Source organism: Pinus tabuliformis, chromosome 4_1, assembly GCF_031772625.1.
Source record: "Pinus tabuliformis cultivar Carrire ecotype Pingquan chromosome 4_1, CPIR1, whole genome shotgun sequence".
Taxonomy (NCBI): Eukaryota; Viridiplantae; Streptophyta; class Pinopsida; order Pinales; family Pinaceae; genus Pinus; species Pinus tabuliformis.
The window spans coordinates 419,873,650-419,891,925 of NC_142303.1; the positions used below are offsets into that span (position 1 = coordinate 419,873,650).

The 18,276-nt window shown below is 35.4% G+C and overlaps 1 protein-coding gene across 1 annotated transcript in view; it reads right to left on the reverse strand.

The window, feature by feature from the left end:
* LOC149176095 (putative disease resistance protein At5g63020) overlaps positions 1 to 1,989 on the reverse strand; it is a 2,766-nt gene extending 777 nt beyond the window's left edge. Inside the window, exon 1 of the mRNA XM_089421342.1 lies at positions 1 to 1,989. This exon is cut by the window's left edge and continues 663 nt beyond it. Within this exon, the coding sequence (XP_089277468.1) occupies positions 1 to 1,989 (1,989 nt within the window).
* Between the last annotated feature and the right edge of the window lie 16,287 nt (positions 1,990 to 18,276).

Genomic DNA, 18,276 nt, shown 5'->3' on the forward strand with positions numbered 1-18,276 from the left:
TGTCTTAAAATTCAAATGTTTTAAGCTTTGAAGATCTCCTATCTTGTCTGGCAAAGAAACCAGGGATTCACAGCATTGAAGGTTTAAAAACTGAAGACGAGAAAGGCCGCATATGCTTTCAGGCAATTCCTTCAGAAGATAGCAGCCAGTCAAATTGAGAAACTGAAGCTGTCCAAGTTGCCCCACCGATGTTGGTAATGATTCTATTAAGGTGCAAGATAGATCCAGAACCTTGAGAGACGTGATGTTTAAAAATGATGCTGCTGGAACCTTTGTCAATTTATTGCAGTTGGCTAACACCAAACACAGGAGTTCTGTACTGCATTCCAAATCCGTGGGGAGCTCTTCAATATCATTGTGACTAACAGATAGTCTTTTGCAATTCCTAGTCACTTCTCCACGGGGGAATTGCTGGAGATGTTGAGCTGATGCAAATACCCAATCTTCATCCCTTTCGCCTATGTAAATTGCCATATCACGCAGAACGTCGTGAACTTTTATCACCTCTCTCTCCGCAGGAAACCAAATAAATTCCCCCGTTGCTATCCATATTTCCTTCAGACCGACATATTCGATCAAGCACCTGCTTACCAGTGCATCTATGTACTGACGCCCAGCATCTAATAACTGAGTCATTCCTCTCCGGATGACGAATCCTTCGGCACTCCACATTTCCAGGAGGGTCTCCACCTCGATTTCTGCATCCTCTGGAAACGCAGCACAATATAGAAAACAACTCTTCAGATGATTTGGCAAATCATTATAGCTCCATCTCAAGCGTTGATAGAGATCTTTATCGATGGTGCTGTGAGTGTCCGGGAAGGTAGGATCTACATTTCTCATGAATTCTAAAGCATTGCGCCACTTACTTACATCCGTTTCCGAACGCAGTGCTGCAGCAACTACATTTAAAGCCAGGGGCAAACCTTTGCATTCTCTGGCAATTTCTTTGGCAGTAGTTTCTATCTCAGGAGCAACCCCATTTGCGAAAGCTTTTCTGCTGAATAACTCCCACCCTTGCTCTGGGGACAGGGGTTCCATCCTCAAGGAGTAATGATCACTTGCCCCCATTGTTTTAATAACATCTCTGCTGCGACTGGATATGAGGACTTTGCTGCCCTTATCATGCCCAAATTTGACGCCTACTTTATTCAGATCAATTGGACTCCATAAGTCGTCCAAGATCAGAAGAAATCTACTGTTTTCTAGAGAGGCGTACAATTTCATCTTCCTTATATCAAGAGTAGGACAGTCCTTGAGATCTAAATGCAGTTGGTGGGCAATGGAAAACTGCAACTCTTTAATCTTATCATCTTCCGCTTCAGATTTATACATTGAAACTGTATGCCAAATGACAAAATCAAATATACCACTCACCTTCTCCTTGTAATTGTTGTGAATTACTTTGAGCACGGAGGTTTTGCCCACCCCACCCATGCCGTATATGCCAATCACGCGAGCTTGGGAATGAGCTGGTTCCGTAAGCCATGCCTGCAGCTTCACCTGAGCAGATTCAATGGACGACCCTACGATGACGTCCGGTACATCTTGAAGAAGTAGCTCCGGCTGGGACGGTGCAGAGGACACAATGTGCTGGGTATTGGCAGTTACCGAAAAGACATTAACAAACTCTTGAAAGCGTTTATCAAATCTGGTCCTCCAATCTCTAATTTGTGTAAAGAGATTGGGGTTGCAGAGGAGGCAACATCCAAACCACCGTCTTCGTTGTCGATCGGCACGACTGATGAGTTGTTGGCCCTCGTTGAGGGCGTCGCTCATCCTTCTGAGAGACTCTTCGATGGGCACCGGCAGCCTTCTCTGTTGAGCTTGGAATTGTTGATCAATATAGAGTAACATGGAATTCATATAGCTGAAGTCAGTATTGAGAAGCTGAAGGCTTTGATCCAACTCAACAACATCTTTTATCTGTTTAATGACTGCACGAATAGTGGCGCTTGCAATACCCTTGGCAATACCAGTGGCATCCATGAAAGAATGACCAAAGAAAATATTGGGAAATGTGAATATGAGATCAAATGGGAGCGAAACGAAAGCCTATCGCGACTAGTAAGGGCAGGTGGTCTCTGATTCTCTGAATGCTTGCAGGAATGAAGAGATTGGTTGGGCCTTAAGTGAACAGGGACACGCATGAAGGTTGAGTGCACGCATGAAGGTTGAGTGGATGCAGAATTGATGCAATCGCTGTAGCTGTCACTCTCACCCTCAGCATTTAAAAAAGCCAAATGAAATGAGAGCAGAACGAATGCACATGGCGACTCTGAGTGCGTGCCGGGGAATGAATCGATGATCGGTATATAAAAGAGAAGACGTGGCTCATGCCTGGTCTAAACAACGGGGAGACGCGTCTCGGTTGACGCAATTATTTGTAGCTAGCCCTCTCGCCCTTAGCGTTTAGAACGCCACATTAATCTAAATGATTATTGATGTAGAAATTTCAATCCATTAAATTATTATATCGTTGGTTAAGTTGTATTGACTTTTAATAAATTTAATAAATTATAAATTTTTTAATGGGTTATATTGATTTTTAATAAATTTAAAAAATTATAAACATTTTTATTTATGAAAGAGGCTTGTTAATTGAGAATGATTTTAACAGTTTTAGTATATTATATAGTTTGTTAGGTTGCATTGACTTTTAATAAATTTAAAAAATTAGAAATATTCTAATTTATTTGTTTATATAAATTTGAAGTGGAAGGAGGTTTGTTTTTTTCTTTTTAAAGATTGGTTCGAAAGGGAATATGTTCAACATGTGTTTCTTTTTAATTAACATTGATTCTCAAGAGCGTTATCATATTACACAGTTTGTAAAGTTGCATTGACTTTTAATAAATTTTAAAAATTAGAAATATTTTAATTTATTTGACGATATGAATTTTAAATGGAAGGAGGTTTGTTGTTTTTTTCTTATTAATTAAGATTGATTCTCAAAGGAACATGCTCAACATATGTTTCTTTTTAATTATGATTGTTTCGCAATGACTTTAGTGTATTACATAGTTTGTTAGGTTGCATTGACTTTAATGAATTTAAAATGTTAGAAACATTTTAATTTATTAGCCAATATGAATTTTAAAGGGAGAGAGGTTTGTTGTTTTTTTTCTAATTAAGATTGATTCTCAAATGAATATGCTCACCATATGTTTCTTTTTAATTAAGATTGATTCTCAATGGCTTTAGTGTATTACATAGTTTGTGAGGTTGCATTGACTTTTAATAAATTTAAAAAATCAGAGACATTTTAATTTATTTGCCTATATGAATTTTAAATGAAAGGAAGTTTGTTGTTTTTTTTTTTTTTTTTTTTTTTTTTTTCTTTTTAATTAAGATTGTTTCTCAACACCTTTAGTGTATTATATAGTTTATTAGGTTCCATTGACTTTTATTAAATTTTAAAAATTAGAAACATTTTAATTTATTTAAATGGAAGGAGATTTGTTGCTTTTTTCTTCCTTTTAATTAAACTTCATTCTAAAAGGAATATGCTCACCATCTATTTCTTTTTAATTAAGATTGATTCTCAATGGCTTTAGTGTATTACATAGTTTGTTAGGTTGCATTGACTTTTAATAAATTTAAAAAATTAGGAACATTTTAATTTATTTGCCTATATGAATTTTAAATGAAAGGAAGTTTGTTGTTTTTTTTTCTTTTTTCTTTTTAATTAAGATTGATTCTCAAAGGAATATGCTCAACGTATGTTTCTTTTTAGTTAATATTGTTTTTAGTTAATATTGATTCTCAACGGATTTAGTGTATTACATATTTTGTTAGGTTGCATTGACTTTTATTAAATTTTAAAAAATTAGAAACATTTTAATTTATTTGCTGATATGAATTTTAAATGCTAGGAGGTTTGTTGTTGTTTTTTCTTTTCTTTTAACTAAGGTTGATTCTCAAAGGCTTTAATGTATTACATAGTTTCTTATGCTGCATTGACTTTCAATAAATTTAAAAAAATTAGAAGCATTTAATTTACTTGTCAATATCAGTTTTAAATGAAAGGAAGTTTGTTGTCTTTTTTTCTTTTTAATTAAGATTGATTCTCAAAGGAATATGCTCAACGTATGTTTCTTTTTAATTAAGATTGGTTCTCAAAGGAATATGCTCAGCATATGTTTCTTTTTAATTAAGATTGATTCTCAAAGGAATATGCTCAGCATATGTTTCTTTTTAATTAATGTTGATTCTCAAAGGAATCTGCTCAGCATATGTTTCTTTTTAATTAAGATTGATTCTCAAGAGATTTAGTGTATTACGTAGTTTATTAGGTTGCATTGACTTTTAATAAATTTAAAAAATTAGAAATATTTTATACAAATTTTAAATGGAAGGAGGTTTGTTGCTAATCTTTTTCTTTTTAATTAAGATTCGTTCTCAAAGGAATATGCTCAACATATGTTTCCTTTTAATTAAGATTGATTCTCAACGACTTTAGTGTATTACATAGTTTATTAAGTTGCATTGACTTTTAATAAATTTAAAAAATTAGAAACATTTTAATTTATTTTCCTATATGAATTTTAAATGAAATGAATTTTGTCATTTTTTTTTTCTTTTTTCCTTTTTAATTAAGATTGATTTTCAAAGGAATATGCTCAGCATATGTTTCTTTTTAATTAAGATTGATTCTCAAAGGAATATGCTCAACATATGTGATGCAGGAGCATCCAGCTCCGAGGAGACGAATCACTATTGACGGACTCACGGGAGAACAGAAACAAGTCAGAGGCTACAGGATTGGGTGGACAGACCACCAAGTTGGTTATTGTTTTCTTAATTATTGTTTTATTTCCTTTTATCTCATAGCATTTTAAATTACAAAGTTGTTTAGTTAAGTTTTGTTAAAGAATAACTAAATGACAGTTAGGATTCAGGTAGGGCAGTTTGTCAATTAGTTATGTTTCCATGTAGGTTAAAAAGCAAAATAGGCAAATGTAGAGGGACTTCTTCCCTTCGTGAACAAGAGAGAAATAGAAACTTGATCAAGAAACCCTCTGTAACAGAACTAGTGTAAATTTGTTTAATCTATTGCTGACATTTTCCCATATTGTGCACACAAGTGTTTACTGTGTATCTACTGTATTTTTAAAAGTGAATTGAAATGGAAAGAGTTTAACTGTAACTAGAATTTCAAGAACGTTACAGGCATCAAATCAAGACCACGAGTCCATATTGCACAGAACCAGTATGCCAAGCATGAGGAGTAACGCGGCCACATAAAATCAATATACAAGCTTACAAGAAAGAGGTATCAAACCAAACCACTCTGTTTCCATTAACTTAATTAAAGTATTTCATAGTCATTGCACACAGAAAGGTCGATAAACCTTACAGTATCATGTGATAAACCCTGGCATCGCCGTAAAGCACAAATTACCAAACCCTTGTTACACTAAGATTGTAGTTTGATGCAAAAGAACAAAGCACAGAGACTGCAAACGCCGGCAAAGGGCACGGCCGAACCCTAGACAACCTAAACAAGCTGATATCTACATCTTCAACCATATTGAACAATCTACAGACATACTGGAGCAGGAGTAAACCCTACCCGTTTGCAAAGGGTACCAGGGTCGAAAGGATTCGAAGATTGCACAACTCGAAACCCTCGTGAGCGAGCCTTCTGTTCAAGCCTGCACATAGAAACAGCGAGAGGTTAGAATCATCATCAGTATAAGAGAACGAAGGAGCAAACAAATGCGAGCATGAAGGAGATGTAAACTCACCCACAGGTCGACGGAGAGCTGTTGAGACAGAACCCCATTCCACAAACTAAAAAAGGCACAGAACCTGTAAGTGTCGATAAAAGATAACCGTGCAGGGTGAATCATAGCACGCTAGCTTACCTTCGAGGGCGGAAAGAGATTGGAAGAGCGGCAGCTTCAAGGTCGCAGTTACCTGTACAAAAATTATAGCTCAGTAACAGAGAATGCAAAGACTCTTACAGTGAACCCACGAAAATATAAAGCAGCTTACCATAACCTCAGAACAGAACCACTGAGCCTTACAGGTCCACGCACCTCGATAGACAGCATCGAAGACAGAGGAATAGCTCCTCAACAGAAACTGTAACCATTGTAACCATTGACCGAGTACAAGGTTCGTCTGTTGGACAGAACAGTGACCAGGGTTCAAAACCGAGAGCATCACCACAGGAACGCAGAGAGAGCAGCGGCGAAGTGATAAGTGAAAATGAGCCAAAGGTAAGTCCTGAGGGTTTAACATAGGCGGGAGGTAACAGAACAAACCGGTGGCTAAACCTTTCAACCGGCAGATGCGTGATTTAATGAGCCTCGGATTGGGGGCCAGGTAAAACCGCGGGAGTTTTGTCAGCACGCAAAGTGACCACCGGGGCCTGAGGTGAGACCACGTGACTGTGTGTCCACGTCACCGAAGGGCTGGGCCATCAAAAGTGGTATCAGAGCTAGTTTCTTGAGTTAGAACCAATGGAACAGGTAGAAGGTGAAGGTGAAGGAAGAGGAAGAGGAAGAGGAAGAGGACGAGTAGTCCGTAGGGTAGTAGATGATGGACTTCGAGAGGAGATTCGAGTTTTGCGTGAAAGATTGGCAGTGGTGGAGGCTGGGGGAAGAAGAAACCCAACAAATGACAGTGATGAAGAAGTTGAACCGGAGGATGAGTTCGAAGGGGTAACACCGGAACTCAAATTGTTGAAGTCAGTTTTGTTGTCCAGTCATAAGCCAAGGCATGAGTTACCTACTTATGACGGAAGTCTGTCCGCAGACGTGTTGTTGGATTGGCTGAGTGAAGTCAACAAATATTTCGAATTCGAGGAAACCAGTGAGGATAAACATGTGAAGTTCGCCGCCACCAAAATAAAGGGACATGCATCCTTGTGGTGGGACAGCATTCAGGCGGAGCAGAGGAGGCTTAACAAACAGCCTATAAAGAAATGGTCTAGGATGGAGGCCAAGCTGAAAGAGAAATTCCTGCCGAAGGATTACCAGATTATGCTGTACAGGCAGGTACAGAACCTGAAGCAGAGGGGAATGACTGTAAGAGAATTTACAGAGGAGTTCTACAAGTTAAATTTACGGGCAGGATATGTAGAAGACACCCCGGAGAAAACAGCCAGATTTGTGAATGGCTTAAGGGGGGAAATCTTGGATGAAATTGGTATCCTTTCACCCCGGACATTGGATGACGCCTATTAGTTTGCGCTGAAGGCAGAGGAGAAAATTAACCGGAAGCAAAATGCCAGAAGAGGAGGTGGAACTGGCAGGGGGAAAGGTAAGATGTTTGGAAGAGGCCGAGGTGCAGGTTCAGGTGAAGAAAGCAGCAGCTCTAAATCTGCTGGAGCAGCAGAAAAAGACAATAGCACTAGAGGAGGACGACCACCTCAGCGGGGGCGAGGATATGGTCGGGGCAGGGGAGTTGTCCAGTGCTATCGCTGTCACAAATGGGGACACAAGTCGTATGAATGTCCTAAAGGTGAACCAGCAGGTGGGAGAGGAGCTTATGTTGCTCAGCCAGAGGATGCTGAGGCAACACCTCAAGAAGCGGAAAATGCACCTGAGACAGGTGAAGCCTTAGTGTTGAATAAAGTGCTGTTGAAACCAGCAAAGGAGGTTGCAGAACCAGATCAACGAAAAGCGTTGTTTCGCACTGTCTGCAAGTCGCGAGGCAAATGCTGTAAACTGATCATAGACAGTGGGAGTACTGACAATTTAGTAGCTGTGGAGATGGTAGAAAAGCTGGGATTGAAGAAATTGAAACATCCCACTCCCTACAAAGTGTCATGGCTGCAAAAAGGGCATCAACTGTTAGTTGACGAACAATGTGAGGTAGAATTTCAGATTGGTAAGTACAAGGATAAGATCCTTTGTGATGTCATGCCAATGGATGTCTGTCACCTACTGTTGGGACGACCTTGGCAGTTCGATAGAAGTGCAGTTCATGATGGGAAAACCAACTGCTATAAGTTTGTGAAAGATGGGATCAAGCATACGCTTGTACCCATCAAGGAGGAAAACACAGCAGAAGCTAGTGAAGTGAAAGCACTGCTATTAGGCGGAAAAGAGTTTATAAGACAGATTGAGGACAGCGAGATAAATTTTGCTGTCATAAGGAGACCAAAGGCAGTGGTACTTCATACACAGGTTTCGGATTTGCCTGAAGAAGTTCAGAAATTACTGCAGGATTTTGGAGACATTGTGGTAGATGATCTTCCAGATGAATTGCCACCAAGGAGAGGTACTAGTCACTGCATTGACTTTATACCAGGAGCAAGCCTGCCAAACAAAGCAGCTTACCGCATGAGTCCTAAAGATCATGAAGAAATTAGGAAACAGGTCCAGGAGTTGTTGGACAAAGGTTTGATTCGGGAGAGCATGAGCCCATGTGCAGTACCAACTGTTTTGGCTCCAAAGAAAGGAGGAGAGTGGAGAATGTGTACAGATTCCAGGGCTATTAACAAAATTACTGTTAGGTACAGGTTTCCCTTACCTAGGATGGACGATATGATGGATTGTTTGAGTGGGGCGGCTTATTTTTCGAAGATTGACTTGAAGAGTGGATATCACCAAATCCGGATTCGGGAAGGAGATGAATGGAAGACCGCTTTCAAGATGAACGAAGGCTTATATGAGTGGCTGGTGATGCCTTTCGGTTTGAGCAACGCTCCCAGCACGTTCATGCGTCTGATGAATGAAGTGCTGAAGGAATTTAATGGTAAGTTTGTAATAGTTTACTTGGATGATATTCTGATTTTTAGTAAGACTAAGGAGGAACATTTCAGACATTTGCAGAGTGTGTTGAGGAAGTTACAGCAAAACAAGCTGCTGATTAACCTGAAAAAGTGTACTTTTTTTCAGCGAGAATTAGTATATCTGGGATTTGTCATTGCAGAAAATGAATTAAAAATGGATCCAGAAAAGGTGGCAGCTATAGTTAGCTGGCCTTCTCCAAAAAGTTTATTTGAAGTCCGAAGTTTCCATGGACTAGCCAGCTTTTACAGAAAGTTTATCAGAAATTTCAGCGAGATTTGCGCACCTTTGTTGGACACGATTAAGAAGGTAAATCAGCCTTTTCACTGGACTGAAGCAGCAGAAAGTAGTTTTCAAACTCTGAAAAAGAAGATTACGGAGAGACCGATATTGAGGCTACCTGATTTCAACAAAATTTTCCAAGTTCGTTGTGATGCCAGTGGGACAGCCATTGGGGCAGTCCTTAGCCAGGAGGACAGACCGGTCGCCTATTTCAGTGAAAAGCTAAATGAGAGCAGACAGAAATACTCAACCTACGACAAGGAGTTTTACGCCATTGTGCAGGCTTTGAAACATTAGAGACATTACCTGTTAGGTAATGAGTTTGTCTTATACTCTGACAATTCTGCGTTACAGTACATTACGCAGCAGCATAAATTGAATCATAAACATGCAGCTTGGGTTGAGTACTTGCAAAGTTTCACGTTTGTACTGAAACACATTAGCGGACAATCAAATAAGGTAGCAGATGCACTTAGTAGGAGAACGTTGCTTCTCCAGGAAAGCACGATGCAGATTTTGGGATTTGAACACCTAAAAGAGCTGTATCCGACCGACACTGAGTTTATGGAAGCCTATGAGGCTTGCCAAAACCCGCTGTTACGAAATGACAGCAAGTGGCTAGACTATAATCTACAGGAAGGATTGCTGTTTAAAGGAGGGCAGTTGTGTATACCCAACTGTTCTATGCGGGAAAATATTGTACAGGAAAAGCACAGTGGAGGACTGGCTGGACACTTTGGTATAGACAAAACGATTGCTCAGGTACGACATTTCTATTTCTGGCCGAAATTGCAGCGGGATGTGCAGAGGTACGTGAGCAGATGTAAAGTGTGTCAACTAGCAAAGGGTCACAGTCAAAATACTGGTCTTTATTTGCCATTGCCGATTCCAAGCCGACCATGGGATTCAGTGAGTATGGACTTCGTTCTGGGTTTGCCGAAGACACAACGAGGTTTCGATTCAGTAATGGTTGTAGTTGACCGATTTTCAAAAATGGCACATTTTGTACCTTGTAAGAAAACCAGCGATGCTACTTATATAGCACATCTTTTCTTTAATGAAATCGTTCGGTTGCATGGACTCCCGAAATCCATTGTCTCTGACAGGGATGTAAAGTTTACTGGTCACTTTTGGAGAACTCTGTGGAAAAAGTTAGATACTCAATTGCAGTTCAGCTCCGCTTACCACCCGCAGACTGATGGTCAAACGGAGGTAGTAAACAGAAGCCTAGGAAACTTACTTCGAAGTTTAACAGGAGAAAATTCCCGGACGTGGGACCGTGTACTTGCACAAGCAGAGTTCGCGTACAACAATTCACCGAACCGCAGCACCGGGTACAGTCCGTTCCAGATTTTGTACGGAATGCATCCGCGAGGAGTGCATGAATTACGAGATTTGGGGAAACTTGAGAAACGGAGCGCTGATGGGGAAGAATTCGCTCAAGCTATGAGCAACTTGCACGAACAAGTCAAGCTGAAATTGCAGGACAACAGCCAAAAATATAAACAACGAGCTGACACAAAGCGTCGGGAAGTTCAATTTAATGTTGGCGATGAAGTACTTGCGTACTTACGTAAGGAGAGGTTTCCAAAACGGGAGTACCATAAATTGAAATTCAAGAAGATCGGTCCCTGCAAGATTGTCCGAAAATTTTCTGCGAACGCTTACGAGATACAGTTGCCACCTGGGATTGGGATTTCTCCCATTTTTAACGTGGCAGATCTGTTTCCCTATGTCGCTGGTTCGGAGAATGATGCAGCAGCAACAATGCCACAGAACACCAACCATGGAGAAGATACTTGGACAAGACAGTTGCCAACGGCACCACCCCTTGAGATCGAAAGAGTTCTGGATACACAGGTAGCTAGACGCACACGCAGGAAAGAGTATCTGCGATATTTAGTCAAGTGGAAGAACCGTCCAATAGAGGACAGTTCGTGGCTCAACTCAACGCAGATACAAAAGGCGGGCTATTCTGTTGACGACCTCATGGAACGGAGCCATGACTTTTTGCCACCCCGGGAGCCTGATGCAGGAGCATCCAGCTCCGAGGAGACGAATGACTATTGACGGACTCACGGGAGAACAGAAACAAGTCAGAGGCTACAGGATTGGGTGGACAGACCACCAAGTTGGTTATTGTTTTCTTAATTATTGTTTTATTTCCTTTTATCTCATAGCATTTTAAATTACAAAGTTGTTTAGTTAAGTTTTGTTAAAGAATAACTAAATGACAGTTAGGATTCAGGTAGGGCAGTTTGTCAATTAGTTATGTTTCCATGTAGGTTAAAAAGAAAAATAGGCAAATGTAGAGGGACTTCTTCCCTTCGTGAACAAGAGAGAAATAGAAACTTGATCAAGAAACCCTCTGTAACAGAACTAGTGTAAATTTGTTTAATCTATTGCTGACATTTTCCCATATTGTGCACACAAGTGTTTACTGTGTATCTACTGTATTTTTAAAAGTGAATTGAAATGGAAAGAGTTTAACTGTAACTATAATTTCAAGAACGTTACAGGCATCAAATCAAGACCACGAGTCCACATTGCACAGAACCAGTATGCCAAGCACGAGAAGTAACGCGGCCACATAAAATCAATATACAAGCTTACAAGAAAGAGGTATCAAACCAAACCACTCTGTTTCCATTAACTTAATTAAAGTATTTCATAGTCATTGCACACAGAAAGGTCGATAAACCTTACAGTATCATGTGATAAACCCCGGCATCCCCGTAAAGCACAAATTACCAAACCCTTGTTACACTAAGATTGTAGTTTGATGCAAAAGAACAAAGCACAGAGACTGCAAACGCCGGCAAAGGGCACGGCCGAACCCTAGACAACCTAAACAAGCTGATATCTACATCTTCAGCCATATTGAACAATCTACAGACATACTGGAGCAGGAGTAAACCCTACCCGTTTGCAAAGGGTACCAGGGTCGAAAGGATTCCAAGATTGCACAACTCGAAACCCTCGTGAGCGAGCCTTCTGTTCAAGCCTGCACATAGAAACAGTGAGAGGTTAGAATCATCATCAGTATAAGAGAACGAAGGAGCAAACAAATGCGAGCATGAAGGAGATGTAAACTCACCCACAGGTCGACGGAGAGCTGTTGAGACAGAACCCCATTCCACAAACTAAAAAAGGCACAGAACCTGTAAGTGTCGATAAAAGATAACCGTGCAGGGTGAATCATAGCACGCTAGCTTACCTTCGAGGGCAGAAAGAGATTGGAAGAGCGGCAGCTTCAAGGTCGCAGTTACCTGTACAAAAATTATAGCTCAGTAACAGAGAATGCAAAGACTCTTACAGTGAACCCACGAAAATATAAAGCAGCTTACCATAACCTCAGAACAGAACCACAGAGCCTTACAGGTCCACGCACCTCGATAGACAGCATCGAAGACAGAGGAATAGCTCCTCAACAGAAACTGTAACCATTGTAACCATTGACCGAGTACAGGGTTCGTCTGTTGGACAGAACAGTGACCAGGGTTCGAAACTGGGAGCATCACCACAGGAACGCAGAGAGAGCAGCGGCGAAGTGATAAGTGAAAATGAGCCAAAGGTAATTCCTGAGGGTTTAACATAGGCGGGAGGTAACGGAACAAACCGGTGGCTAAACCTTTCAACCGGCAGATGCGTGATTTAATGAGCCTCGGATTGGGGGCCAGGTAAAACCGCGGGAGTTTTGTCAGCACGCAAAGTGACCACCGGGGCCTGAGGTGAGACCACGTGACTGTGTGTCCACGTCACTGAAGGGCTGGGCCATCAAAATGTTTATTTTTAATTAAGATTGATTCTCAATGGCTTTAGTGTATTACATAGTTTGTTAGGTTGCATTGACTTTTAATAAATTTAAAAAATTAAGAACATTTTAATTTATTTGCCGATATAAATTTTAAATGGAAGGAGGTTTGTTGTATTTTTTGTCCTTTTAATTAAGATTGACTCTCAAAGGAATATGCTCAAAATATGTTTCTTTTTAATTAAGATTGATTCTCAATGGCTTTAGTGTATTAAATAGTTTGTTAGATTCCATTGACTTTTAATAAATTTTAAAAATTAGAAACATTTTAATTTATTTGCCAATATAAATTTTAAATGGAAGGAGTTTTGTATTTTTTTTTCCTTTTAATTAAGATTGATTCTCAAAGGGATATGCTCAGCATATGTTTCTTTTTAATAAAGATTGATTCTTAACGACTTTAGTGTATTACATAGTTTGTTGGGTTGCATTGACTTTTAATAAATTTAAAAAATTAGAAACATTTTAGTTTATTTCCCTATATGAATTTTAAATGGAAGGAGATTTGTTATTTTGTTTTTTTTTTCTTTTTAATCAAGATTGATTCTCAAAGGAATATGCTCATCATATGTTTCTTTTTAATTAAAATTGATTGTCAACGACTTTAGTGTATTACATAGTTTGTTAGGTTGCATTGACTTTTAATCAATTTAAAAAATTAGAAACATTTTAATTTATTTGCCTATATGAATTTTAAATAAAAGGAAGCGCGTAGTCTAACGAGGTGGAGGAGTTGCCTGGAAAGTTATAGAAATTCTGTATATATTTAAAGAAAATCCGGTAAGGATTTTTGTAAATCCAGGTTATAGTTGTTAAACTACAAAATTTTAAGTGTTCTAGACGTTTTTGATGGTGCTGAATCCATTTCCACCATCAAAAACACAATTCATACACTGTCTCTACAAGATTTTTTGAAATTTTTTTGCCGGGATTCCAGCTACTTTTGGCCGTCCCGGCAATTCCTCCGCCTTGTTAGACGACTCCAAAAGGAAGTTTGTTGTTTATTTTTCTTTTTTTCTTTTTTAATTAAGATTGATTCTCAGCCTATGTTTCTTTTTAATTAAGATTGATTCTCAACAGATTTAGTGTATTACATAGTTTGTTAGGTTGCATTGACTTTTAATAAATTTCAAAAAATAGAAACATTTTAATTTATTTGTGGATGTGAATTTTAAATGGGAAGAGGTTTGTTGTTGTTTTTTTTTTTTCTTTTAATTAAGATTCATTCTGAGAGGCTTTAGTGTATTACATAGTTTGTTAGGCTGCATTGACTTTTAATAAATTTAAAAAATTAGAAACATTTAATTTATTTGTTTATATGAGTTTTAAATGAAAGGAAATTTGTTGTCTTTTTTTTTCTTTTTAATTAAGATTGATTCTCAAAAGCTAGTGTATTATATAGTTTATTATGTTGCATTGACTTTTAATAAACTTAAAAAATTAGAAACATTTTAATTTATTTAAATGGAAGGAGATTTGTTGTTTTTTTTTTTTAATTAAAATTGATTCTAAAAGGAATATGGTCACCATATGTTTCTTTTTAATTAAGATTGATTCTCGATAGCTTTAGTGTATTACATAGTTTGTTAGGCTGCATTGACTTTTAATAAATCTAAAAAATTAGAAACATTTTAATTTATTTGCCTATATGAATTTTAAATGAAAGGAAGTTTGTTCTTTATTTTTCTTTTTAATTAAGATTGGTTCTCAACGGATTTAGTGTATTACATAGTTTGCTAGGTTGCATCGACTTTTAATAAATTTTAAAAAAATAGAAACATTTTAATTTATTTGCCGATATGAATTTTAAATGGGAAGAGGTTTGTTGTTGTTTTTTTTTTTCTTTTAATTAAGATTCATTCTCAAAGGCTTTATTGTATTACATAGTTTGTTCGGCCGCATTGACATTTAGTAAATTTAAAAAATTAGAAACATTTAATTTATTTGTTTATATGAGTTTTAAATGAAAGGAAGTTTGTTGTCTTTTTTTTCTTCTTTTTAATTAAAATTGATTCTCAAAGGAAAATGCTCAACATTGTTTCTTTTTAATTAAGATTGATTCTCTAAGGAATATGCTCAGCATGTGTTTCTTTTTAATTAAGATTGATTCTCAAAAGAATATGCTCAGGATATGTTTCTTTTTAATTAAGATTGATTATCAAATGAATCTGCTCAGCATATGTTTCTTTTTAATTAAGATTGATTCTCAACAGATTTAGTGTATTGCATAGTTTATTAGGTTGCATTGACTTTTAATAAATTTAAAAAATTAGAAACATTTTAATTTATTCGGTGATATGAATTTTAAATGGAAAGAGGTTTGTTGCTATTCTTTCTCTTTTTAATTAAGATTGGTTCTCAAAGAAATATGACTCAACCTATGTTACTTTTTAATTAAGATTGATTCTCAACAACTTTAATGTATTACATAGTTAATTAAGTTGCATTGACTTTTAATAAATTTAAAAAATCAGAAACATTTTAATTTATTTTCCTATATGAATTTTAAATGAAAGGAAGTTTGTCATTATTTTTTCCTTTTTCCTTTTTAATTAAGATTGATTTTCAAAGGAATATGCTCAGCATATGTTTCTTTTTAATTAAGATTGATTCTCAAAGGAGTATGCTCAACATATGTTTATTTTTAATTAAGATTGATTATCAACAGCTTTAGTGTATTACATAGTTTGTTAGGTTGCATTGACTTTTAATAAATTTAAAAAATTAGGAACATTTTAATTTATTTGCCGATATAAATTTTAAATGGAAAGAGGTTTGTTGTATTTTTTTAGTTTTAATTAAGATTGATTCTCAAAGGAATATGCTCAAAATATGTTTCTTTTTAATTAAGATTGATTCTCAACGGCTTTAGTGTATTACATAGTTTGTTAGGTTGCATTGACTTTTAATAAATTTTAAAAATTAGAAACATTTTAATTTATTTGCCGATATAAATTTTAAATGGAACGAGTTTTGTATTTTTCTCCTTTTAATTAAGATTGATTCTCAAAGGAATATGATCAGCATATGTTTCTTTTTAATAAATATTGATTCTTAACAATGGAAGGAGGTTTGTTGTTTTCTTTTTTTATTTTTATTTTTCTTTTTAATCAAGATTGATTCTCAAAGGAATATGCTCATCATATGTTTCTTTTTAATTAAAATTGAATGTCAATTGCTTTAGTGTATTACATAGTTTGTTAGGTTGCATTGACTTTTAATAAATTTAAAAAATTAGAAACATTTTAATTTATTTGCCTATATGAATTTTAAATGAAATGAGAGTTTGTTGTTTTTTATTACGTTGCATTGACTTTTAATAAATTTAAAAAATTAGAAACATTTTAATTTATTTAAATGGAAGGAGATTTTTTTTTTTCTAATTAAAATATTCTAAAAGGAATATGCTCCCATACATTTCTTTCTAATTAAGATTGATTCTCAACGGCTTTAGTGTATTACATAGTTTGTTAGGTTGCATTGACTTCTAATAAATTAAAAAAATTAGAAACATTTTAATTTATTTGTCTATATGAATTTTAAATGAAAGGAAGTTTGTTGTTTATTTTTCTTTTTTTCTTTTTAATTAAGATTGATTCTCAACATATTTAGTGTATTACATAGATTGTTAGGTTGCATTGACTTCTAATAAATTTAAAAAAATTAGAAACATTTTAATTTATTTGCCGATGTGAATTTTAAATGGGAAGAGGTTTGTTGTTGTTTTTTTTTCTTTTAATTAAGATCCATTCTCAGAGGCTTTAGTGTATTACATAGTTTATTAGGTTGCATTGACTTTTAATAAATTTAAAAAATTAAAAACATTTAATTTATTTGTTTATATGAGTTTTAAATTAAAGGAAGTTTGTTGTCTTTTTTTTTTCTTTTCTTTTTAATTAAGATTGGTTCTCAATAGCTTTAGTGTATTATATAGTTTATTATGTTGCATTTACTTTTAATAAATTTAAAAAATTAGAAACATTTTAATTTATTTAAATAGAAGGAGATTTGTTGTTTTTTTTTTCTAATTAAAATTGATTCTGAAAGGAATATGCTCACCATTTGTTTCTTTTTAATTAAGATTGATTCTCAACAGCGTTAGTGTATTACATAGTTGGTTAGGCTGCATTGACTTTTAATAAATTTAAAAAATTAGAAACATTTTAATTTATTTGCCTATATGAATTTTAAATGAAAGGAAGTTTGTTGCTTATTTTTCTTTTTTTCCTTTTAATTAAGATTGATTCTCAAAGGAATATGCTCAGCATATGTTTCTTCTTAATTAAGATTGATTCTCAACGGATTTAGTGTATTACGTAGTTTGTTAGGTTGCATTGACTTTTAATAAATATAAAAAGATTAGAAACATTTTAATTTATTTGCTTATATGAATTTTAAATGGGAAAAGGTTTGTTGTTGTCTTTTTTTTCTTTTAATTAAGATTCATTCTCGAAGGCTTTAGTGTATTACATAGTTTGTTAGGCTGCATTGACTTTTAATAAATTTAAAAAATTAGAAACATTTAATTTATTTGTTTATATGAGTTTTAAATGAAAGGAAGTTTGTTGCCTTTTTTCCTTTTTTCTTTTTAATTAAAATTGGTTCTCAAAGGAATATGCTCAACATATGTTTCTTTTTAATTAAGATTGATTCTCTAAGGAATATGCTCAGCATGTGTTTCTTTTTAATTAAGATTGATTCTCAAAAGAATATGCTCAGCATATGTTTCTTTTTAATTAAGATTGATTCTCAAAGGAATCTGGTCAACATATGTTTCTTTTTAATTAAGATTGATTCTCAACAGATTTAGTGTATTGCATAGTTTATTAGGTTGCATTGACTTTTAATAAATTTAAAAAATTAGAAACATTTTAATTTATTCGGGATATGAATTTTAAATGGAATGAGGTTTGTTGCTATTCTTTCTCTTTTTAATTAAGATTGGTTCTCAAAGGAATATGCTCAACCTATGTTTCTTTTTAATTAGGATTGATTCTCAACGACTTTAGTGTATTACAGAGTTAATTAAGTTGCATTGACTTTTAATAAATTTAGAAAATTAAAAACTTTTTAATTTATTTTCCTATATGACTTTTAAATGAAAGGAGGTTTGTCATTATTTTTTCTTTTTTCCTTTTTAATTAAGATTGATTTTCAAAAGAATATGCTCAGCATATGTTTCTTTTTAATTAAGATTGATTCTCAAAGGAATATGCTCAACATATGTTTATTTTTAATTGAGATTGATTCTCAACAGCTTTAGTGTATTACATAGTTTGTTAGGCTGCATGGACTTTTAATAAATTTAAAAAACTAGGAACATTTTAATTTATTTGCCGATATAAATTTTAAATGGAGGGAGGTTTGTTGTATTTTTTTTCCTTTTAATTAAGATTGATTCTCAAATGAATATGCTCAACATATGTTTCTTTT